Source organism: Quercus robur, chromosome 2 (genome assembly GCF_932294415.1).
Source record: "Quercus robur chromosome 2, dhQueRobu3.1, whole genome shotgun sequence".
In the NCBI taxonomy this organism is placed as follows: Eukaryota; Viridiplantae; Streptophyta; class Magnoliopsida; order Fagales; family Fagaceae; genus Quercus; species Quercus robur.
Window position 1 is genome coordinate 28,143,553 of NC_065535.1, and position 23,505 is coordinate 28,167,057.

General features: G+C 36.2%; 3 protein-coding genes across 3 annotated transcripts; all 3 read right to left on the reverse strand.

Annotated features, from left to right (window-relative positions):
* Positions 1–3,926: 3,926 nt before the first annotated feature.
* LOC126713178 (subtilisin-like protease SBT3.9) lies at positions 3,927–7,692 on the reverse strand. The gene is made up of 10 exons (XM_050412859.1): positions 7,242–7,692; positions 7,064–7,155; positions 6,867–6,964; positions 6,634–6,789; positions 5,886–6,553; positions 5,716–5,807; positions 5,396–5,638; positions 5,193–5,307; positions 4,732–4,915; positions 3,927–4,627 (listed from the first exon to the last, which is right to left on the reverse strand). The coding sequence occupies exons 1-10, from the start codon at positions 7,362–7,364 to the stop codon at positions 4,059–4,061; spliced, it is 2,340 nt and encodes a 779-aa protein (XP_050268816.1). The 5' UTR covers positions 7,365–7,692; the 3' UTR covers positions 3,927–4,058.
* Positions 7,693–10,090: 2,398 nt separating this feature from the next.
* Positions 10,091–13,915, reverse strand: LOC126713179 (subtilisin-like protease SBT3.3). The gene is made up of 10 exons (XM_050412860.1): positions 13,653–13,915; positions 13,455–13,546; positions 13,231–13,328; positions 12,939–13,094; positions 12,178–12,851; positions 11,968–12,053; positions 11,634–11,879; positions 11,436–11,550; positions 10,952–11,144; positions 10,091–10,824 (listed from the first exon to the last, which is right to left on the reverse strand). Exons 1-10 carry the CDS (start codon positions 13,755–13,757, stop codon positions 10,253–10,255), a joined length of 2,337 nt encoding a protein of 778 aa, XP_050268817.1. The 5' UTR covers positions 13,758–13,915; the 3' UTR covers positions 10,091–10,252.
* Positions 13,916–17,468: 3,553 nt separating this feature from the next.
* Positions 17,469–22,785, reverse strand: LOC126713180 (uncharacterized). The gene is made up of 5 exons (XM_050412862.1): positions 22,381–22,785; positions 21,754–22,088; positions 19,660–19,935; positions 19,447–19,584; positions 17,469–19,130 (listed from the first exon to the last, which is right to left on the reverse strand). The coding sequence occupies exons 2-5, from the start codon at positions 22,057–22,059 to the stop codon at positions 17,583–17,585; spliced, it is 2,268 nt and encodes a 755-aa protein (XP_050268819.1). The 5' UTR covers positions 22,060–22,088; positions 22,381–22,785; the 3' UTR covers positions 17,469–17,582.
* Between the last annotated feature and the right edge of the window lie 720 nt (positions 22,786–23,505).

The following is a 23,505-nucleotide window of genomic DNA, read 5'->3' on the forward strand; positions in this document are numbered from 1 at the left end:
CGGCTCAGGCCTTGGGCCCTAATGTAAAGTGGGCCGGGATCACAAATTCTCTAGCCCCACATCAGCCTAATTCTATCCAATTGGGTCTTAAATTAATTCTTTTTGTAGGTTATTTTTTTCAATTTTGGTCTAAAAAATTCTTTTGATTTTTCCCTTAATTTTTGGGTTAAAAAATATGATTTTTTTGGGGGGGGGGGGGGTAAACTCTTTAGTTTTGGACTAAAAAACACAAACAAAATAGTTATTAAAATTTAGAGATATGGGCCCTAAAAAAATGATAAATATTCAAAAGATTGCCTTAAATTTCAAGTTTCAATAATATAAGCATTATATTTATATTTGAAAAGAAAAAAAAAAGGTACAATTCTAAACTTATATAATAATTTAAACTTAATGTAACATGTTACATGTGTTACATAATTCCATAGAATATGGGTGTACATTTTTTTTTTTTAAATATTCTTGGATATGTTGAAATTAGTCAACTGATATGACATATTAAAAAAATCATTTTATTAACGTCTTATCCATTTATATAAAATAATATTAAATATTTTTATTAAATTACATTTTCATATACATCTATTGTTGTTGAATACAAAATGCATATTAAAATTTACATAAATTTTATAAAAATAAAAATATTTTTAAATAACACATGCACTATTTAACCTATAAATTTTACATTTTATTCTTATAAAATAATTATATATAAATATATATATATATATATAAATTTATATATGTGTATGTATTACATTTTTCCACGCGTGGGGTAAGTTTGCGACTAGTTATTCGAAAACTTGAAGCTACTCAAAGTATTGCTAAGTGAAAAATCTCGATCAAGCGAAGATAAAATTTGCTCTTTGTTTGTTTGTTTAGACTCCTTAAAAAAATAGATTATTTAACCTAATGAATTAGCCAAGTAGTTACTTAGGTTAATTATGAGATCTAGATTAAACAGAAGTAAATCATATCATGTAGTGTAGAAAACTAAATAAGACAATGATATGATTACCAAGGAAAACTAATAAAACCAATAGTTTCAAGGTAAAAACCTGGAGAGAATTTGACCTAACTATCTTCAAGGTAAACAAATCCACTATAAAGAATTGAAGTTTACAAAAGATTTAACTCCTAAACCTAATGCTACTTTCAGTAGAACTTACTGACACGACCACATGCAGCTCCAACTCTACGGACTCTTCTCTCTTGGATTGCAAAACACAAGCTCTCACACTTATGACTTTGATATCTCACTCAGAGATTTTAGATTACCAGTCATTGTTAATCTTGTAGCAGCAACTTAATTCCACCAGTTCTTGATTGTAGATCTCTTGATCCGGCAGATGCTTCCTGAGTTAGAAGGTACAGAACCTCTCAAATCTCACATGAGTAACTTACAAGACTTCCAAGAACCTTTAAAATGTAGTTAAGGTTAACCTTTTATACCAAGAAGTGTTCCACTTAAAACCCTAAACGTTTTTGGTAGTGTTTTGACTAAAATAGAATTCTGCAAAAAAATCTTGACTGCAATTTTCGATCAATCGAATTTTAATTTCAATCGGTCAAACCTCACTGAAATTAACTTCTCTTTTCTGCAGCTTGTAAGTTCTTGAATCCTAATTTGTACTATCATGAGCAATGTCTAATACATAATCTAGACATGTTTTGACCTCGGTTTGCCAACATACATAAAAATAGAAATCTAAATATTTAATCCTAAACATTTAGAACCTAACACTCTTCACTTAAGCAAGTAGAGAAGCCCACTCAACTCAAGCAAACTAATAAAAGATTCCAAGGGTTCGCGTGAAACATAATTATTCTTTGGGCAAATTACAACTTACTCACCTATAATTTAGCTGAAATTTAAGTTGCTTACCTATGGTTTGAAATTTGACACTTTACCCACCTGAGGTTAGCTTAGTTAAAGTTCTTTAACCCACTTTGGTTAAAAATAGGGTTAAATATGTAATTTTGCTCTACTTTTATGTCTCTCTCCTCCAAAAACACAACAAAAAAAAAAAAAAAACATAAAAATACAAGATTAAATAAGATTAAAAATAATTCGACAGAACACTTACATCATGGGATTTCAAACCATAAGTAAGCGACTTAAATTTTGATCAAACCCCTGGTGAGTAAAGTATCAAATTTCAAACCACAGGTAGGCAAAGCTTTGGTCAAACCACAAGTGGATAATTTGTAATTTTCCCTTCTTCTTTTTGTTTTTAACCTGATCAAGTCATCTTTGAAAACCCTATTTTGTGCAACTATATAAAGTGTTTTATCATTTATGTACAATTTTTCAAAGATTTTCAGCCTGGCTGTTACACCTTGTGCTTTTGAGAGAACTTTTGTGCCTCTTCTCTGTTGATCTTATAGAAAAACCATGTTTGCCTAGCAACTCATCTTGTGATCCCAAAGAAAGTTTGATTGTTTGAAACCATAGAGTCATTTTTTATAATGAGGTTAACTGCAGAAAATCTTCAGGGATTCCTTGGAATGCCAGAGGTTTTGATTCGTACTGAGGAGGTGTTCAAGGAAGATTTCAAAGGTTCTGGGGCTAGATCATTGTAATTGTTTTTCCTTAGTGAATTTTCTACGGGGATTGTTTATGTCTCCGAAGTGGTTTTTCCATTGAAAGTCCATCGGTTTTCCATTTCATTACCAAATATTGAGTCTTGTGATAATTGCTATTATCTATCTTGCTTGAAGATTTGGTATATACATGACTGTGGTGAACTATATTACCGTGTAGATTAACAAGTGCGTTGAGAATTGAACAATTAATCAGAATATTCTGCTTAATAATACACATAGGGGTCCATGCTACTTCCAATGTGATTCTTGTTGGAAATGTAGTAGTGAATAAACAAGTTTTGATCGAACTAAAATAAACCCGAATATTAAGCAAGAACAAAAAATAAAGAGAAGTTTAGAACGATCTTACAGTGCTATAGAATCACACAAATAGCATTATCCTTAAATGTTGATTCAGGCCACTTAGACTCTTAGAGTAGAACTTGATGCGAATGGTTCTCTTGGCCAAACTATCCCATACCCTAGGATCAAACTATAGAATCGACCTTCATGATGAATGCACTTCCACTCACAAAGGTTCAAAAACAACTTTCTAATATGCCTTTCCTTAATCAAGATTGAGCAAACAACCCCAATTGCGCAAGTTCGAGATGATTTGCCCAAGAAGAAAAATATGAGAGAGAGAAAAGGAGAGCTCAACTATTTCTATTTGCAATAGAGAGAATAATAAATCTAGTGATTGAATGAGCTCTAATAGATCATTAAGTAAGCCACTAATAACAATAAAATAATGAGTTAGCTTAACAAGTGAGCTAATCTCTAATGGATCAATCCAACAGTCGCTGAGAGCTATTAAATGCTCAACGGCATGAGAAAAAATAATAGCTCGAAACAAAATTGACCCAAATCTCACACATCACGAGACGGAGCAAGGCAGCGTGTGCATAATATGGATAAAACCCAAGTTCACATTAGGCCCACTATTTTAAGATATCAATAAAGGTAAACAATGACTTTTAAACACATGAATGGACTCACTCCAAACCAATGTATGACTCTCAACAAAAGATAAAGTGTTTGGAAATCCACACCCACACCAACAATTCTAATTCCCATGTAAAATACCAAGTAAAGCATGTTTCATGGCTTGTGCTAGTGTAAGAGGGGCTGAAAAAATAAAGGAGGAGGAAGCAGTTTTGCGTGCACAACTGAGAGATAGATGCCTTAAGCAAAAGAAAAAAAAAAAAGTGAGAGATACAATTAGCAATTTCTTTTATTTAATTAGCTTATTTGCTTATAATATATATAGCTTTTTAAAGCCTCATTTTATCTTGGTACAATTGTACTTTTCATCCACTTCCAGCATATCAGATAAAAGCTAATCCAAATCCACGAGCGTTGTTATTTTATTACGTCCATGTTCCTTATCCCAAGACTCAAGCGAACTCATACAATTTTCCAGAATTGCAAATAATTATTTGACTAAAATTATTTTCACACTTTGAGCCATCTTACAAATCTTCAAATGATTCAAAATTGATGGCACGAACGGCTATTGGAATCCTAACACGATGCTTACCATCTTTCCATGTTAGACTTCCAAATTTGTAGTCTCCATTCAGTTTTGAGGTTGAGAAGAAGGTAACTTTGAAGGAAAGAATTTGAGTGGTCACATTGAAACTCAAAGTTTGAGGCGTAACTGCCATTGTTATGCCATGGGGGGCCTGCACTACAACTTTATACACTGTACTAACAGGCCCCACATTTGTCACTGTTCTAGTTACTGTTAATTTCTTTTGGAGTTTTGGAATTGTGATAGAAGGGAGGTTGAGACTCGGTCCAAAATGGCCTTTCTTAGTACAATCAATTGTGGTCTTGGTTAATGTGGTAATGGAGGCACTGCTGTAACCCATGGAGCAGAGGAACTCAACATAATCACCAATGCTAATATTGTAAATCAAACCCGGGTCCACTGCTTTGTTGGGATTAACATTCCCACCACCAACATCAAAGGGGTCAGCTGCCTTGTGGTTGGGGTCGTCTTGAGCTATGCCTGATCCATCTGTTCCAACTTGGGAAGCTGCAATTTGCATAAATGTTGATGGGGTTCATTACAGATTTATGGTCTTAAAAAGGTCATAAATCATAATAATTAATAACAAACAAATGTTGGTTTCAACTTGCCAGTTGTGACCAGAGCTGATCTTATGGCTGCAGGAGACCAGTTAGGATGTGCAGATTTAATGAGAGCTACTATTCCTGACACATGGGGACAAGCCATTGAAGTTCCTGATTTCAGTGCAAATCCACTGCCATAAGATGGTGGAACTGCAGCTAATATGTCAACACCTGGTGCCGCGATATCAGGCTACCCCCATCTCAATCAGCATATCATACAGACACAAATTAAGGTTACCCTTGTCAAGTGGAAATCATGAGTTGTGCTATGAAATAGGGATTCAATGTCAAAGAATATTGGTTAAGTGATTAAATTCACAATTTTCTAACAATTTAAACTTTTAGGATTAGCGGTAATTTATATTGGTATCAGAGCATGTAGTCCTAAATTCAAGTCTGGCTCCACTCTACCTCCTATTTAAAAAAGTTAAGTGACCTATGTATTCAATCCAGCTTCCTGGCTTTACCTTTAGCACTGCTGGGGACATGGAACTTGGTCCTCTGGATGAGAAAGATGCAACTCGTGGAGATGACCATTTCCCAATGACAGTCCTTGGAAAACTCAACTTTGCAGTCGGAGACCTTCATAAAGAGGTGGACTAGATCAAGTTAATTTTTTTTTTTTCAATTGCATGAACATGCAGTTTGTTATCAACTCCATTCTCCTTACCTTGCCTTTCTGATGTAGGAAAGTATTTGTGTGCCTACTTCATAATCAACTTTGATACATGGGATTGAATAGCATGACTGAATCCCGTCATCATGAAGCTGTGCAAATATGATTCCAACTCCTCCTGCTTCCAGCACAGAATCTGATGCTGAGGCTATAGCTGGTTGTGGTGATTGTGAGAAACATAGTACAATTTTCCCTGCTGCCATTGTTGCATTAAGACTTCCAGGTTGACAGTCCTTGCTTGAAGAACGCACATGATATCAGAGGACAGAATAGAAAATGTGAACCAAAAAAGTGGAAACCAGAAGAGTTCTCACGCTGAATCATCATTGGGATCAACAGCTATGCGTTCTGAGTATGTAAGGCCTGTGAATCCATGATTATGTTTTCCAGTATACATAGATTGGCCCTGAAATAAACAAAATTGTTTTCCATTACCAGAAAATAAATCCTTAGCTGATTGCATTCTATTAGCTATTTACTTTACCCATAGAGTGTGGTTGTTTCCAAGTGTAATGGCTGTCAGGAAGGCCCTGTCTATTGTGGTTGCAGCAATGGTGATAACCCAGGGTGCAGTGTTGGCTATTGTTTGTGAGATAGGGCCATCATTTCCTGCTGAACAAACTACGGTGATCCCCTTCATGACTGCATGGAAAGAACCAATGGCAACAGAATCACGATGATCAACGTAGGAATACAAAGGAATCCCATCGCCAAGAGATAAGGATAGGATATCAACTCCATCATGTATGGCTTTGTCGATTGCTTTTAGGAAGTCAGCATCAGTGCATCCTCCGAAACCGATCTGCCAACAAGCCTTGTAAATAGCTAAGTGAGCAAGAGGTGCTCCTCCTCTGGCTAAACCTGTAGCTAGTCCTCCATAGTTTGCTTTATTAACATAATAGCCAGCTGCTGTTGAAGCTGTATGAGTTCCATGACCTTCTGCATCTCGCGGTGAAAGATACTCCATGTCAGATTCATTGATGGGCATTTTGAGTTTATCCCTCAGTCCTTTTATAAACCAGCGAGCTCCAATAAGTTTCTTGTTGCAATTTGTGGAGTTAAACAGCTGCCCTTGTTGGCAAATTCCCTTCCAGCGTGATGGAATTGGAGCCATACCTTCGTCATTGAAACTCTCAGACTCTGGCCAAACTCCTGCACAAATAAATTTTTTTCTGCACTCTTTAAGTACATTTTTTATGTTACTGCTGTTTATTTATTAAAAGACATATTACCTGAATCTATCACACCAATGATAATTCCTTTACCCATATTGCTTTTTGTTAGTAGATTTTTTGAAGAATGATGATTGATCCCAATAAAGTCCCAGCTTCTGGTTGTATGGAGCTTGTGAATGCGATTTGGGATCACTTGGACAACTCCAGGAAAATCTGCAATTTTATCAGTGACATATACCGGTGGTGTTGCAATGAGCTAGCTCAGTATGTATATTTTTTTATTATATTACCTGCAATTGCTTCTGCCTGAGATTCTGTCAATCTTGCCGCAAACCCAGAAAAGCCATGTCTATAGCTGTAAAGTATGGAACTCTTAGCAGCTTCCTTGCTTCAATACAAACAGAAGAAAGCTTATTAATTTTGCAGCTCCTGCTACTAACAGTAGAAACATTTAAAGTTATTTCAACAGAAAATGCTGAAGTCAAACCTTCCTAGCAAATTTGATAGCATTTCATGGTGAGACCGTTTGGTAGTAGCTGGATCCTCATACTTCTTTTGACCCAGGTACACAATATGTACCTAGACACTTAACTAAATAAGTACCTGTGCCAAAAAAAACGGAAAAAATACAGAGCTAGAACTTGAAGTTGCATATTTACACTTACGCTACTGTTGGCCTCAACCAATATCACAAAGACTTGAAGATGGTTTTGCAGTAAAAAGAGAGAGAGAATCAAAAGAATGTGGCTTTTTCTTGCCCATTTCCAGTTTCTTGGATTGATATCCATTTGCAAATCATACAAGAGATGTTATGGTTTGGAGATTTCCTTTTTGTATTTTATTTTCAGATATAAGTTCCCTATGTGTGTTTGGTTTCTCTTTTTCAAATTTGCAAGGTTTAAATAAGGTATCCCTATATCTATGATGATATACTAGAACTTTAACAGACATGAGAAAAGAGGAACATTTTTTTCTGGTGTACTTTTTGCTCTTTATTCTCAACCATTGATAAAGTAAGCAAATTGTACTGTTATTGGATAGTGCTGGGAGTTGAAAGATGCTAAGGCAGGCCTTCCCATTAGAGTTTTACATATTGGGAATATTGCATACCATGTGAAACATGATTTTGTGTTGAAAGATTGACTGAAAATTGGAATTGTTCTTTTTATCTACTTTTCTGAGCTTTTTATTTTGTCGACATGGTTGTCACCAAAAGCTTTTGATGTGTATTTGTTAAGCATCAGTGTCAATTACTGCCAAGCATTAGGACTCAATAGAAGCATGTTGATATGCTTTTTGTTATCAGTTGCATGATTTTATGAAAGGTCTCACCTATATTAATACGAAAATGTGTTGTCCTTCATAAAACTGCTTAAAGTTCTATTACTTGATCATAGATATAAAGTCCTGTTTTCTGCCTAGTTGTGTTGATGGTCTGCAGTTGAATGATCTAGATGAATGATGGTGATGTTGCACCATTTGGTGTAGACCCCTTAACCCACTTTCATTGTAACACCTTTTTTTCTGAAAGCCAAGCCACAAGATTCCCAACCCACAATGTCCAAGTGGGGCTTTTGCTTTTCTTGTTTCTCCATTGTCATGAGTGGGACTTCTTTTTCAGGGAAAAGCAGGATTGTTTTGGGGGAAGGTGTCATGGTACTGTAACTATAGGATTCAGAAAGGTAGGAACAATAACAGGCGTGTCCTTGGGACCATATTTGGGATGATCTCAGGAAAAGCTGTGGTCCCAATAGACATCTTGCTCTTTAATCAAGCATGGTTCATGGTCAGAAGATCCATTAATATCTTGGATATTTCTCCTACACAGTCTGGTAGAAATTCACACTGAAGGTTCCTCCATATGCTACTTGTGATTTATTGTATCGGATACAGGGCAGATAATTGACAATAAAACAAGCATTTGGATACATAAACTTTACTAAGAGCATCAATGTTTGTCCTTGGCAACTGAGTTTGGAATATATGTTGATGTTTAAAATTCCCTGTCCATGAGGCTGCATGAAAGTAATCAATGCAGCAAATGCAAATGTCAAAAATATGTTCCCAAAGGGAAACTTCTGTTATGGACTGCATAGAGCCTGTAGAAAATTACATGCACCTGTTGATATAATTAACAATTGTCAAGTTATAAGGCAAGTTACATCCAAAGCTTGATGTAATTAAAATATTGATACAGAACAGCAAAACCTGCCTTCACTGTGGATGACATGCCCCTCATTTTCTATTTGATAGTCCAAAAATTTATTTTTCTTTTTCTTTTTGGAATGAGGATATTAATTTTTAATTGTCATCAGCATAAGATTGTATGATCTGTGTTCTCGCTGATATGGGACTTGTCACAGTATGCAGCCCATCAGTCCAAGTTAGGCTTCCAAAATAGTATCCTGTGTTCAACTTGTGGCTGGTGGATACTGCAACTGTGAAGGAGACCTTTTTCGTAGTAGAGTTGAAAAGCAATATATCAGGTCTTACATTTACACTTATGCTTGGAGGAGGCTCTATCTGGGCTCTGTATATAATTGAAAAGCAAATGCCTTCTTATTTTTGTAGTCTACGTTTTTATTGTATATTGTAAAGAGAGACGTGACATATATATAACATCATTTGATTATACTATAGCAATTTCAAAGTTAATTTACAATGGAAATATCCATATCATACATTGGCTCTATAGGCTTATAGTTCATTTCATGTTTCGTATTGTCATAGAATTATTGAAGTTGATGAAGGTTTATAGAAGCGTGATCAGTTTCATCTGATTTAGTCTCATTACACAAAAAATTACATTCATGATGAATTTCTAGTGGAGAGAGGACACTGTAAGCATATGTTTATCAATTTGTTATGAATGCAAGAGGTTCTGTAATTTCAGGAAAGTATTTGGGGAATTACAAATAGCTAAGACCTAAAAGGGAGGGGGTTGCGTGTGTGCATGAAAATTGTAAAATAAGTTGAAAAGATAAGAATGCACTATGAACAAATCAAACTATTGAATCAGTCAGTCTTCATTTCTAGGACTCCAAGAAGCCTGCTTTTTTTTTTCTTTGAAGGATGAGATGGGGACTGATATAGGGCAACCAATCTTCAGTGTTCTCTGTTAAATCTAATGTCCAATATTGCACCCTACATGAAAATCTCAGGATTATGATCTTCCGTGGTGGCATTTTGCTTTATAACATTGGTCATTTCATTTCTATTGCATTCAACTACAGAACCATAAATTCACTGAATCCAGTCATTCACAATGTGAAAATAGATTATTTACTAACTTGAGTTTTGCTTCTATTGTAAGTAAAGAGATTTCCTTTATTTGGTTCAATTGTACATGGTCATTATACAATTATTTTGTTGCAACTCATGCTTTCATTGAAGCCAATAATTAATTATGTATTACATTATGTTCTTAAACATGGGTTTCCTTTATTTAAGAGGTCATCATGTCTACTTGGATAATGCTGAATAGTTGTTCAAATCCCAAGGTGGATTAAAAAAATTGCATATAAACTTATAACCGTATTATTATGGATACGATGGAGACCCAAGACAATTCTCCAAAATGAATGAAAATTTGAATAAAAGCTAAGAATATTAGAAAAAGAAATACCCTTGTATTGGCATTAACATGAAATTAAGAACCTCATAAATCTGCAATTTTTTAGTTATCATCAGCGTAAGATTGTAAGAGCTCAGTTCTCACGGACAAAGGACTCCTTACAGCATGCACTCCATTAGTCCATGTTAGGCTTCCAAAATAGTAGCCAGTGTTCACCTTGTGGGTTGTGGAGACTGTAACCTTGAAGGAGATCTTCTTGATAGTAGGGTTGAAGACCAAGACATCAGGCTTTACCGATACCACAATGCCAATTGGAGGTTCAATAACAGCTCTATAAATGGTTTTCAAGGCTCCAACATTTGTAACAGTTCTGATGATAGTGGAAGAATTTCTGAGACTTGGTATGGTTATGGAAGGTAGATTTACATCCAAAATGGAGACTTTAGTACTGGGGCACACAGTGGATTGCCCTGTGAGCCGAGAGATGGCAGAGTTGTTGTAAGCCATGGCACAGAGGTAATGTATATAGTCGGTTGTGCCCATGTCATATACCAGTCCAGGGTCTGCTGCCCCATTTGCATTTACAATGCCACCTCCAAAGTCAAATGGATTAGCAAGGTTTTGAGGAAATCCCTCAGCAAAGATTGGTAAACCAGATGGACCAGTCTGCCATGCTGCATTAGGATTTGTAAACATCCACACGTGATCAGTAAGTTTTATATACATGATCTTCTGAGTGGCAATGAACCAAAAAAAAAAAAAAAAGAACTTGCTAAATGAAGGTTATCAGCATGGAAGTACCAGTTGTGATAAGAGCTGATTTAATGGCTGCTGGGGACCAGTGAGGATGCAACACTTTGAGAAGTGCCACAATGCCTGAGATATGAGGAGTTGACATTGAAGTTCCAGATAACATGGCATATCCACCATCCATAAATTGACCAAGGGGAGAAGTGGCAGCTAATATGTTGGCACCAGGTGCAGTTATATCTGGCTGTCCCACATAGAAATAACAAGATAGTCTCAAAAGAATCTAGTAAGAAACCCTGCACTTCCTGTTCAGACTAAGTTGTACACTCAAACCAGGACCCAAGTAGAGTATGTATGTGAACTTTTCTTTAAATACCATGTAGGGCAGGGTAAAATAATTAGACACATTGTAAGTCATTCTGACAATGAGGTAAAATGCGAACAACAATCTGTTACCTAAAGTATTTTTTAAATCATTGAAGAAAAACAGGATATTAAGGCAGAATAATCAAAGCCATATGTAGTAAAAACAAACCTTGAGAATTGCTGGTGCAATAGAGTTAGGCCCCCTGGATGAGAAATAGGCCACCTTGGGTGATACTGGCTTGCCCACAATTGTTTTGGAAGGGCTTAACTTTACTAGAGGAGACCTGTGAACTCCATTCCAATACCCTTAATCAAAGGATTAGGTAATAATCACAAAGTAAAGGAATTATCATGACTGTGTTGTTACCTGGTAGACCTGATGTAAAATAGTATCCTGGTGCCAATTTCATAGTCAACTTCAATGCATGGGAAGTCACCGTCACATGAATACAAGGCATCATTGGGCTTCTTGGCAATAATAACCCCAACACCTCCTGCTTCTTTTACAACTGCTGATGCTTGCACTAAAGCAGTCTGACGAGCAGTTGAAGTGAAGCAGAGCACCACCTTCCCGGATACTGAAATGTTATTGAGTGAAAGGTCTTCACACATACTGCAAGCGTAATCAAGAAAAAAGAATCATGCTTCAAACTAACTTGCTAATCACAACCATGCACACATAAAGAAACACTTCAAGCTACCCTGCTGCATTAGGATCAAATTTTGTGGATTCCAGGTATACCAAGTCTGTAAAACCTATCTCCTTTCCTGTAAAAATGGCTTGACCCTACAAGAATAATCACAAAGCCAATTACTTCATTTCCATGCTCAAAAGAAACGGTGATGAGACTGTTTTCAATCCTATGTTTGAAATTTCAATATGCAATTTGCCTTACTCACAACCATCATACCAGTAAAGTTTTATTGTTTCCAAGTGTAATGGATGTAGGAAATGCTCGATCCATAGTGCTTGCTGCAACAGTTAAGATCCATGGTGCTGTGTTATGTACTGTATATGCTGAAGGTCCTTCATTTGCAGCTCCACAAACTACAGTGATGCCCCTAGCCACAGCATGGAATGAACCAGTTGCAATGCCATCACGTTCATCAACATCTGAGAACAGAGGAATGGAAGACCCAATTGACAAAGATAAAACATCAACCCCATCATGTATGGCATCATCAAAGGCTTTGAGTATATCAGCTGATGAACACTGGCCTCCAAGTATATCCCAGCAAACCTTGTATATGGCTAAGCGAGCACGAGGTGCACCACCTCTAACAGTTCCAGATCCAAGGCCCTTGTAGCTAACATTGCCCACAAATGAACCACCAGCTGTGCTGGCTGTGTGTGTGCCATGTCCATTTGCATCTCTTGGAGATAAGAATTCTTGGTCTCCAGATGTGTTCAATGGCTTTCCGTACTCAGCAAGAAATCCATTGATGTACCATCGCGCTCCAATAATTTTCCTGTTGCAGTGTGTTGAGGCATTGAATTGCTCCCCAGATTTACAGACACCCCTCCAACGAGGTGGAACTGGCCCGAGGCCTTCATCTCTGAAAACTCTGGACTCCGGCCATAGTCCTGCTTCATTAGGTGACCAGTTGAGTATCGATTATAGACATATAAGAAAGAAAGAGAGGGATTATCATGATGGTGAAGTTTATGAACCTGTATCAAAGACACCGATGATAGCTCCATCACCCATATTACTACTGTGAAGAATATTGTTAGGAGAATGAGAAGAGAGACCAAGAAAATCCCAGCTCCTAGTTGTCTGCAGCTTGTGAAGCCTATTTGGTATGACTCGAACAACACCGGGCAACTCTAAAGCAGTCACATGAACAATAATTTAAAAAACAATGATAAGCACAATATTATGTTAGTAATCACAGACATGATTTAGACTTTAATTAGACATGTCATCAACTTCTTCATGGTATTTAATTGTTTTAGTTGGTACCAGCAAGTTTTTGTGCTTGAGACTTTGTGAGCTTGGCTGCAAATCCAGAGAAGCCATGTTTGTAACTGTAGACCATCAAGTCTGACGCTATTTCATTGCTGCAGAAAAATTAATAATTATAATTATTTAAAAAAAAAAAAAAAAAAAAAAACATTTAAGTTAGATTTGATTGTATTCTCAACCAATAAGTTTACTCTTTTTTTCCCCCTTGATTTATGTCATACCTCCCTACTACTTTTGCAAGCATATCATGATGTAAATCAGTGATCAACTTGGGTTCATCGTACTGCCTCTCTCCCAGATAAATTATGTGAACCTGTATATTGGAAAAGGAAATAGTGGACACCCAATTAAGGAATTCTTAAAACTAACAAAATTAAGAAAAATAAATTGTTGCTGGATATTGGTTGAATATTGTGTACATTGCTCTTAGCCTCCACGTTTGCCATGATGCCCTCGCCATTCAGAACCAAAAATAGATATACTAAAACAAACAAGGGACTCATTTTTTTGCCCATATCATCCATAACAGTTTTGAGCTAGAGATAGGCAGGCTAGTTAAAACTTGGAGTTATGAATCACTTATAAGCAAGTAACAACCATAGAAACTCAGGTGGGTTTTGCAGATTATTTTACTTTGTGCTGTTTTTTACAACAGGAATACAGTTTGGTCATGAGAGTTTGGTTGCTCCTTAACGTTGTACAAAGTGGAAATTTAACATATAATATTAACAGGTCAACCTTGACTCAACTAAAAATGATTTGACCGTCACTTCTTTACATATAACGGACTGTCATCATGGTGGTTGATATAGTCGTTAACAGTAATCACTCACGCGCGTACTCTCACTTACCGTACACGCCCTGGTCCTGAAAATATAGCTTCAATGTCTTCCTTTGGAGAGTGCAGTCCACGCAGTTTTAACGTACGCCAGCTTTTTTCTTTTTCTATTATTTCAAATGAAATCATGGGAACACGAAAAAGGAAAAAGAAAATACAGTAGATGATGAAGTGGTGAACAAGCATAGAAAAGTACACCTCTCTATTGAAGCAGAAGTCAACTGAAGGCTACGCGCATATACATTGATAAGTATTGGTACTTTGTGCCATAGTTTGCAATTGTTGATTATTAGAGTTGCTGACATTTGTGTCCCAAAAAGATAGAATGATCCTTTTTGACCTGTTTTCTATAATCACACATTTTGTCGCAATTTTTACTACAATTTGATGATATTGATAAACTATTCATTTTATATGGACACACACACCAACTTTTTTCTATCTCTCATAATCAAAATCAAAGATGTAATACAAAAGTTGTGTCCATAGACTCTCTATTGGTCCTTTTATATATCTTATTGTGAAATAAATACTTAACTAAAGACGTTTTAACGTTTTAGAGTGTTGGAAAAAATTTGGTGAAGGATACTTAAAATATTGAATTTAAGAATCTCCTAAAAGCTCTTTAGTGAAACTATCAAGCGCAATTTCCGCTAAAAGAGCTTTAAGACTATCAAATCACTTTTTGTAGCACTACAGGACCCCCCTAATCTGAACTATGAACCTTCTTATACGAAAGGAAGGCGTAAAGTAGACTCTGCCAACAAACAATTACTATTCTCTGACAACAATGTTACCGAAGTTCTAACATTTAAGACATTTAGCAGGCTTACTTGCGTTTCAGAAACATTAAAAAGTAAGATATCTAAATTCATCGGGAAATTATTGTGTACTCTCAAAATACCATAAATATATATTTCCTTCTCTTATATGAATGGTGGGTCCTACTAATTAAATTCATGGTATGAGTCACTATTTATGTGAAAAGATGAAGTACGCATTTATTGTGTGTTTGGATAGCGTTGCGTTTTTACTTAATTGCGTTTCTGCGTTTTCTTTTTTTTTTTTTTTTTCACGCGTTTTTCCCGCAAGCGGCTACTGTTCATGCAACAGTAGCCGCAACTTTTAACCGGTCGCTATGAACAGTGCACGGATGCACTGTTCATGGACCCACAAATTTCATTTTTTATCAATTTTTTCATTAAAAATGGGTCCCACGGTACTATTTACATATTTAAAAATTATTTTGTTACAGTGTTTTCAGTTTTCAGTTTCAGCAAAATAAATTCTATCCAAACAGACCCTTAGTACTCCTAGAGTAACTAATAATTTTCCAAATTCATCAATATCAATATCATGTAGGCGAAAATACCATTTTAGTCCTTACATTTTAAAGTCACAGTCAATTTGGTCCCTACATTTTGATAACAATCAATTTAGTCCCTGTTATTTTCAATTTGTAGTCAATTTAGTCCATACCGTTAACTTTTAATAGAAAATACTTACATGGCAAACGGATTGCATAATTGGCACATTTAATATTAAAAAATTAAATAAAATGCTAATATGTCTAAATTTTATTCGCCACATAAGTGATTAACTGGCAAATAAACATACACTTCAGAAAAATAAAATTGAAAGGATAAATTTAAAGAATTAAATTAATCAAACGAAATAAAAATTTATTCAATAAAATTTTAATTTTTTCTTGGACTTTCTTGACAACCAAACACCAACCCAGTACACAATTTTTCATCCCAATTCAAGGAATCAGAACCTTACACAAAACGAATCTAAATCCGCCTAAAAAACCAGATCTGACAACACCAATTCATCAATAGATAGCACATCTGATTCAGATAAAGATGGTTTTGCTAGAAGATTGCTACAGTTCCATGAAAGATCTGTGAAATTCCTAATGGGCTTTATGCCTTCAAGCCTGATCTTTCGTACACGCAGTGCGCATATGCCAAAGCCAGAGATTGATGATCCTTTTCGGATTTGATCCAATCGAGGCTTGTGAGGATCCAATCGCTAATACAATAATAATGATCTTCTTGTGTAAAAAATAATAATAATAACAACAAGTCTTTGATATGATTTTTGGAAAATTCAATACTAAAAACAAGTGTGTTTCCCAAGAAAATCAAAACAAATACTATCATTTTTCTAAACATTACCAATCCGGAAATGAAAGCTTACTTTTAGCAATGAAATTCATTCACTTCAATTAAAACAATATAAACTTACGAGGTGATGGAGGTGGGAAGCGTGAGAATGAGAAATGAAGATGTAAGCTATTTTGATTATTTCAATTGGTTGTGTGCATCTGGGTTGCACTTTGGTTCCGAAGAAAGTAAAAGGAAATTGAAAAATTACTTAATTAATTTAATTCCTTAACCTCATCCTTTTAATTTTTTATTTTATTTTTCTGATGTGTATTTTTTTGACAGTTAATCATTGAAGTGGCAAATAAAATTTGGACATATCAGCATTTTATTTAATCTTTTAATATTAAATGTGCTAATTGTACAATCCGTTTGCCACGTAAACATTTTTCGTTAAAAGTTAACGGTAATGACCAAATTGACTACAAGTTGAAAATAACAAGGACTAAATTGACTGTTGTAAAAATGTAGGGACCAAATTAACTGTGACCTCAAAATGTAAGGACTAAAATGGTGTTTTCGCCTATCATGTAAAAAAAAGTCTTAATGATATCATTGAATATAGCCAGTGACTTCTCTGTGCATTAACATCATCATAGGCACCGGCACCAAAAAGTCTACAATGCAAAAGCATATCATAAGGTAGGTAGCTGGTGTTCCACATTATCAAGAAAATGTCAACACCTTCTAGATTGGAACACAATATTTTCCATCCCAGATGGCTACTTTCTTGTCCACAATAAGAGCATATCACCACACTTTCTCTAAGCATTCCCTATCATGGGGGCACATATACAGGACCAGATTTTTGGCCTCAAAACTGTCATACAAATACCATATATTTCTCAATGGGGCACTAGTTAAATTTAAGCATTCAACATTCTTGCCCTGCTGCATTAATCCAGAAGCTTCCAAATGCAACGTGTCATGATAGTAGGTGGTAGCACTAACAAATGGCGGACAAGCCAGGCATTCATCCATTTAATTCTTTGATTAAGAGGGAAAATTCAACAATGAAGGAGATATTACAAATCTTTACACTATGAACATATTGACAAGGCTTTGGTAGAGTTTTTTTATAGGGCCCACAATCCCCTCTTCCCCACCCCCCCCCCCCCCCCCACCCCTCCCCCCACACCCAAAAAAAAGGGGGTGTAACTGATTTTCTTAGTTTTCATGCTTTAAAAACAGAAAATGAAACAGCAACAGAGCTAAGTAAAGCAAAGAAATCACACTAAAAATTAACAAACTCTATTGCCTTATCTGTGTATATAATTCAATTAGTATGTCTTACTCTCAACTGAAAATTTCTTTTTTTGGTAAGTCCCAGCTGAAGAATTTGGTCACCAAGCACCAGAAGTTGCCTCCTTTACAATGAGATTAATGCCATGAACCCAGAGTTCCAATTTAGCATAAGAGCTTGCCTCAAAGTGAATCTCTCTCTCTGTCTCAGTCAGTACCCAAAAAACTAACTTGTTTCCATTCCCTGTACCGTTCCTCTGATTCTTTAAAAAGCGTGCACTTGGCCCTGCAACAGCCTCCTTACACACCACATTCCTCCGACTAGTTTTTCCCCATGACAACAAGCCAGATTTGAGCATCCGAACCACCTTCATGTGTGAAGAACCTCTCCCCTCACGTGTATGCTTGCAGAGCTCCTCCCCTAGAAGCACATGAGAACGAGCTAAGTGATCAATTATCACACCTTCTGCATCCTTACAATTACTGCCTTTCCTAGCCAGAGATAAGGCTGTCTCCCCGCTGCTGTTGACAATACCACAATCAGCACCTCTTTGTAGTAACAGCTTGCAGGCATCAGCATGGCCTTCCTTCGCTGCAACCATGAGAGGTGAATGCCCATTTTCATCCAAAGAATTTACAGAGAATCCCATTTTCAAGAGCTCAACTACTGCAGGCAAATTTCCTATTTGTGCTGCAAAGTGTATAGCTCTAAATTCTAAATAGCCTTTGAGTTTATTAGCAAGCACAGCATCAAGCAATATCTCCTCAAACCGAATCCTGGCACCGTCAAAGGGATGATGCTGCAAGAGAGACCCAATTGTCTGCCCCTCCCTGCTCTTTACACTGATATCAGCTCCAGCATTTAAAAGAAGACGGAAGGCCTCAGTATGTCCAGCCTTCACCGCAACCAGAATAGGTGTCAAACCTAAGCCATCATGCTTACTAATATCTTCAGAAGAATCTGGGAGGACCATTTGTAGAAGCTCCACATTACCAGTTCCTGCAACGAAGTGCAGCGAAGAAAATACCTCAAGATTGCTGGAGAAGATCTTTTTTTCAGTTTGAATTGCCTGCTTAAGGATATTGACTAAAGAGGACCCGAAGACACTTCTCTTTGCCAATTGCAGTGCAGTGTCCCCATAATTGTTCGTCAGACCCAAATCAGCACCTGAAATTATTAGTTCCAAAAAAGAGTCAGCCTGATCAGATTTGGCAGCCACCATCAAGGCAGTATCACCAATTTCAGTCCTCGAATTGACTTGGCAACCATGCAAAATCAGCTGTTTTAAAATGGGAAGGAAGCCCATTCTAGTAGCCAGATGAAGAGCATAAAATTCATGTCCCTTCTTGGTTCTTATGGGAAATTCAACATCAGCGCCAGCATTAAGGAGCACTCCAACTGCATCAGGATTCTGACAAAGGATTGCATGACAAAGAAGGGTTCTCCCCTGTTGTTGACTTTCAAGGGATGAAATTTGGTGCTGAAGCAAAAGGTTTAAAATTTGTCCACTTGCTTCATAATACTCAACTGCACACCAAACTTCATTATATGGCTCACCCAAGCATGCACCCACTCTTAACTCCTCTCCAGAAAAGATATCCCATGACCAAGCTCCCAGCCTGACATGGCAATCAGTTTTTGCACCTGCCTGAACACATACATGTGAAATCCACACTTTAATTTTGGTATTGAAATGAAGACAGAGGAACTAGCTTTGCTCATAATCCAAGACAGGCATGCAAAAAAGCTTCCAGTTGTAAATACATCGAAGGAACTCTAATATACATGAATTGTAAGACTTGAATGTTAAACCTTTAAAATATTGCTAAAATCAGATAATTATAAATGCAATCCTGTGAATATAATGTGATTACTTTAAAGAAATGTGTATAGGAAAAATAGGTGATTAGTTCAAAGATGATTAAATCAAAGAAATATGTAGAGGAAATGGATGGACTCATTACCTCCAACAAGAATTTAACCACGGGCACTTGTCGGCTCACAATTGCAGCCACCAACGGTGTGCAGTCTACATTAGCATGCAATGCAGGCTTAACTGAGCGCAAGAGAACCCTATCCATGCAATCTATGTCCACTCCATTCTGAAAGAGTGAAATTCACTTAACACAGATAGCTCCGAGAAGAAAATTTATTGTACCAAAACTTCTTACACACACCTTAACTAAGGCAGTCACTACATCAACAAATCCTCTGCAGCTTGCAGATACAAGAGCATGTTTGGCCACATCAGGACCCATCATCTCTGAACATATCAGCAACTCTGCAGCTTCAGCCTGACCATAAAGACAGGCCTCCAGAAAGGCACCTTCACAAGCTGATTGAGATGCACCTGCCTTAAGAAGCATATCGAGGAGGACACAGTGACCTTCACGAGCTGCAGCAGTGGTTGCAAAGCCCCGAAATAACTCCTGGTTTACATCAGCTCCAGTTGACTGTTGAAGAAAACTCATAAGAAAAATATTGGGATACATAGCACTAGTAGAAAGGTGTATATTCATCGTCAATCAATAAATGGTTAAAATTTGAAAAATAATATCTTTTTAATATTAAATATTTAAATTGGCACTGTTTGTTTTGAAGTTATTTGGGAATTTAGCCTCTTTTATAAGCACAATTGCAGCACCTAAAATCATTTTTAAAAAACATGATTTCAGCTAACTTGGCTGGATTTTAAATGTCAGCATACAAAATTGTGTTTCCAAGACACGATTTTAGAAAAAACACAAATACCCAAATAGTTTTAAAACATTGCCAATTCAAATAATTATTATCAAAATAATATTATTTTGAAAATTTTGCCACACATATGCTATAGTCCTATATACTATGATAAAAAAGCACAACTTCAATTAACTAGAGCATGAATCACCAAAACCCATTGTTTGAGAAACAATCAAAAGTCATTAAATTGTTAAGGTGAGCTAATATTGTAAATTCATTAAATCAATCCTAGTAAACCAATGGCCACTAATTATAAGTTCATGTTCGAACCCCAAAAAGAGAAAGATCAAGATAGAGAATATTCAATTCAAATTTACATAGCATTTGATAACTTCTAAATTTCATCTTTTGTATGTATCAATTTCAGGATTCCCAGCAGAGCTTTTCTTTCTTCTCTTTTTTTTGATAAATGAGCTTTTCTTTCAATTGTTCTATGCAGTTCTTGGAAAATGACTCAAATGATCACACCACTATTCTAAAACAAACTTGTACCTTACAATGAATTGACACTATATAAAAGATTAGATTTACATTGGAGAAAAGAAATGGAAAAACATTGTTACAGAAGTCCTTAATTTTATACTTTGTTGTAGCCAATCGGCCACTGATACCAAGCTCAGATGTTAATTGCATAAATCTGGTTGGCTTTGTATATTAAAAATCCTAAAACCAAGAAAAACCAGGCACCCCCTATTCCGCAACAGAGATTGTTTACAAGACCACTGATTTTGACAAAATTTAACTACCCAAAAATTATATTTCAACATACAGAACATGGATTTAGAGGAGGGCCTTGGTGCAATGGTAAGTGCCTTTCACCAAAAATGACTAATAGCAGGTTTAAATTTAGGAACTAGCATCTACAAAGAAAACATTTGGGGGTAAGGCTGCCAACCAATCACCTCTCCCTATCCCTGCAAAAGTGGGGGCTTTGTGCACTGGATACAACCTTTTAGAACATGGATTTATGCTTCTTCATTAGTGCAAGTCAGTTTATTTCATACCATGACAGCATCACAGGTAATAATTGATCAAAAGGGGTAAATGCAATTCATGATCCTTGGCATCAAATTAGAAAGGTAAGGACTAAGGAGTCTAGACATAACAGCCAATAAAAGCATGAGGGGTGTATGCATGAACAGCTCATGAACATGTCACTCAAAACCAGAAACAAGGTCTACAAAGATTAATGATAAACTATCACTTATACCAAAAACTTAAGCTAATAAAAAATTATGAATTTAATCACTTACCTTTATCCTAACAACTAAAAACATTAAGAGGCCAAATCATTTTGGCTTAAAGCGCAAGGCTTGGAAATTGAAATATAGTAAAATTCAGTTTAGCTTTTCATGCTCTGAATGTTACAAATAAATTTTTATATAGATACCACACGATTGGAAACCTATGGCAACTGCTCCATAATGAATGTCACAATTTTTTAAGGACAGACACAAAAAAATGCATTATGGAAGTATGGAACTATAAGGAAAAATGAACAAATAAACAAGTGCAAACCAAGATCATACCAGGAGCTTCCGGGCAATATCAACATGACCCGAATGAGCAGCAGCAAAGAGCGGAGTGACATCGGTGACAAAGTCCCTATACTCAATCTCAACCTCATCGGCCTCTTCCTCTCTCAGCACAGTCTCAATGCACTTGACTCTCAAGCTAACTGTCCCAATATAGTTCACGTCCACAGCCTCCAATGCCAAACACTCTGTCACACACTCCAAGTCCCCACCTAGAGCAGCCTCTATGAGCCTCTGAGACCTCAATGAAAGCTCGTCCCTGTCCCTCCCACTCCCACCGACAAAACTGTACCTTCCCATCTGCTTCTTTCACTGACACACCGACGACCCTATGGAAATGGAACGCGAATAATCCAAATCTTTATACAAAACCAAATCTTGATGAAGATATCAATACAATAAAATAATAGAATATTTTATATATATATATATATATATATATATAGCATTCTTGTACTTTGTGTATTATTACAAATAAAAAAAAAAGATCAATTATTTGCTAGAAAAGTCTGAGAGTGAAGGCTCTCAGATTGTGCGCTTTGTTTGGCTTTATATGCAGAGAATAATACAACTACAACAAAGAGAGAAGTGAGAAGCAAATGTTTAATTCACAGTACATACCTGGGCTCAAATTACCATGTTAGTTCTTTGTTCTTCATCAATCTTCTTTCTTCTGCTACCTAGTCTTTGTCAAATGTTTCTCCGGCTCTACCAGACAACATGGTAGTAAAAACGAGGGAAAAAAGGTTTAAACTTTAAAAGCCCCCACACCAATAATAATGGTATAGTTAAATTGAGAAATTCACTGTGCAGCAAAAGTGTGGGGAAATGGGTGAAAGAGACACATGCGGTAGAGAAACAATGGAATGGTACATAGAAAAAGGGCTGAGGTTGACTTTGCAGAGGGACAGGACTAGCAAGTAGCAAGAGATGGGCTCAAACTTCAAGGTGTGTGTGACTTGTGCGAAGTCCAGATTGGATAAATTTTCCCTTTTGCCAAAATGTCATCTAGATGCCAAAGTTGCCAATAATCGCGCTAAGTGCAAAATTGCAAATGCTATCAATTCCACAGGTGGTGGAAAATTTTAAGGAGCAATATCAGCTATTGCACACACTCTGTACGCATAATACAAATTTTGGTATCACTTTTTCGACCTCCGTTTTATATTCCATCAATTATGATATATTATATAGTGTCTTTTTTTTTCTTTTTAAATTTTAATTAGTATTTTATAATCAGAGTTAAAAAGAATACATTATACATGATAAATTGTGATCGGTAGAGTATAAAATATAATACAAAAAGTATAAAATATAATACAAAAAGTGATATAAAGTGGATTCGTATTCTCCTGACTCCTGAGCGTATATGAAGGGTGAATAGCGATTATGTAGGGGATTTTCCAAAAAATGAAGACTGTGTTGGAGTGTAGGAGCCTTTGAAGTTTGAATTATATGCATCAAAGCCCATAAGCCCTATGGCATAGGTTTCAAGTTCAGCCCAATTGTGTGCGGCGAATTACAAGTTGAGCTCAAGGCATTCCAAATTGAATAGCCCAGTAAACTTATTGAAGAAGTCCAAGTTGAACAATTCAAGCTCACATCAATTGGGCCAACGAAGCTATTGTTCAAGGTCAACTGGCTAAATATTGGCAACAAAAATTAGCCTCTCTTGGAATTTTGTTAGCGGCCCGTGTTTCTTTTCTCTCTTTTTTGCTGAATAAAACTTTTCATTAACACATAATA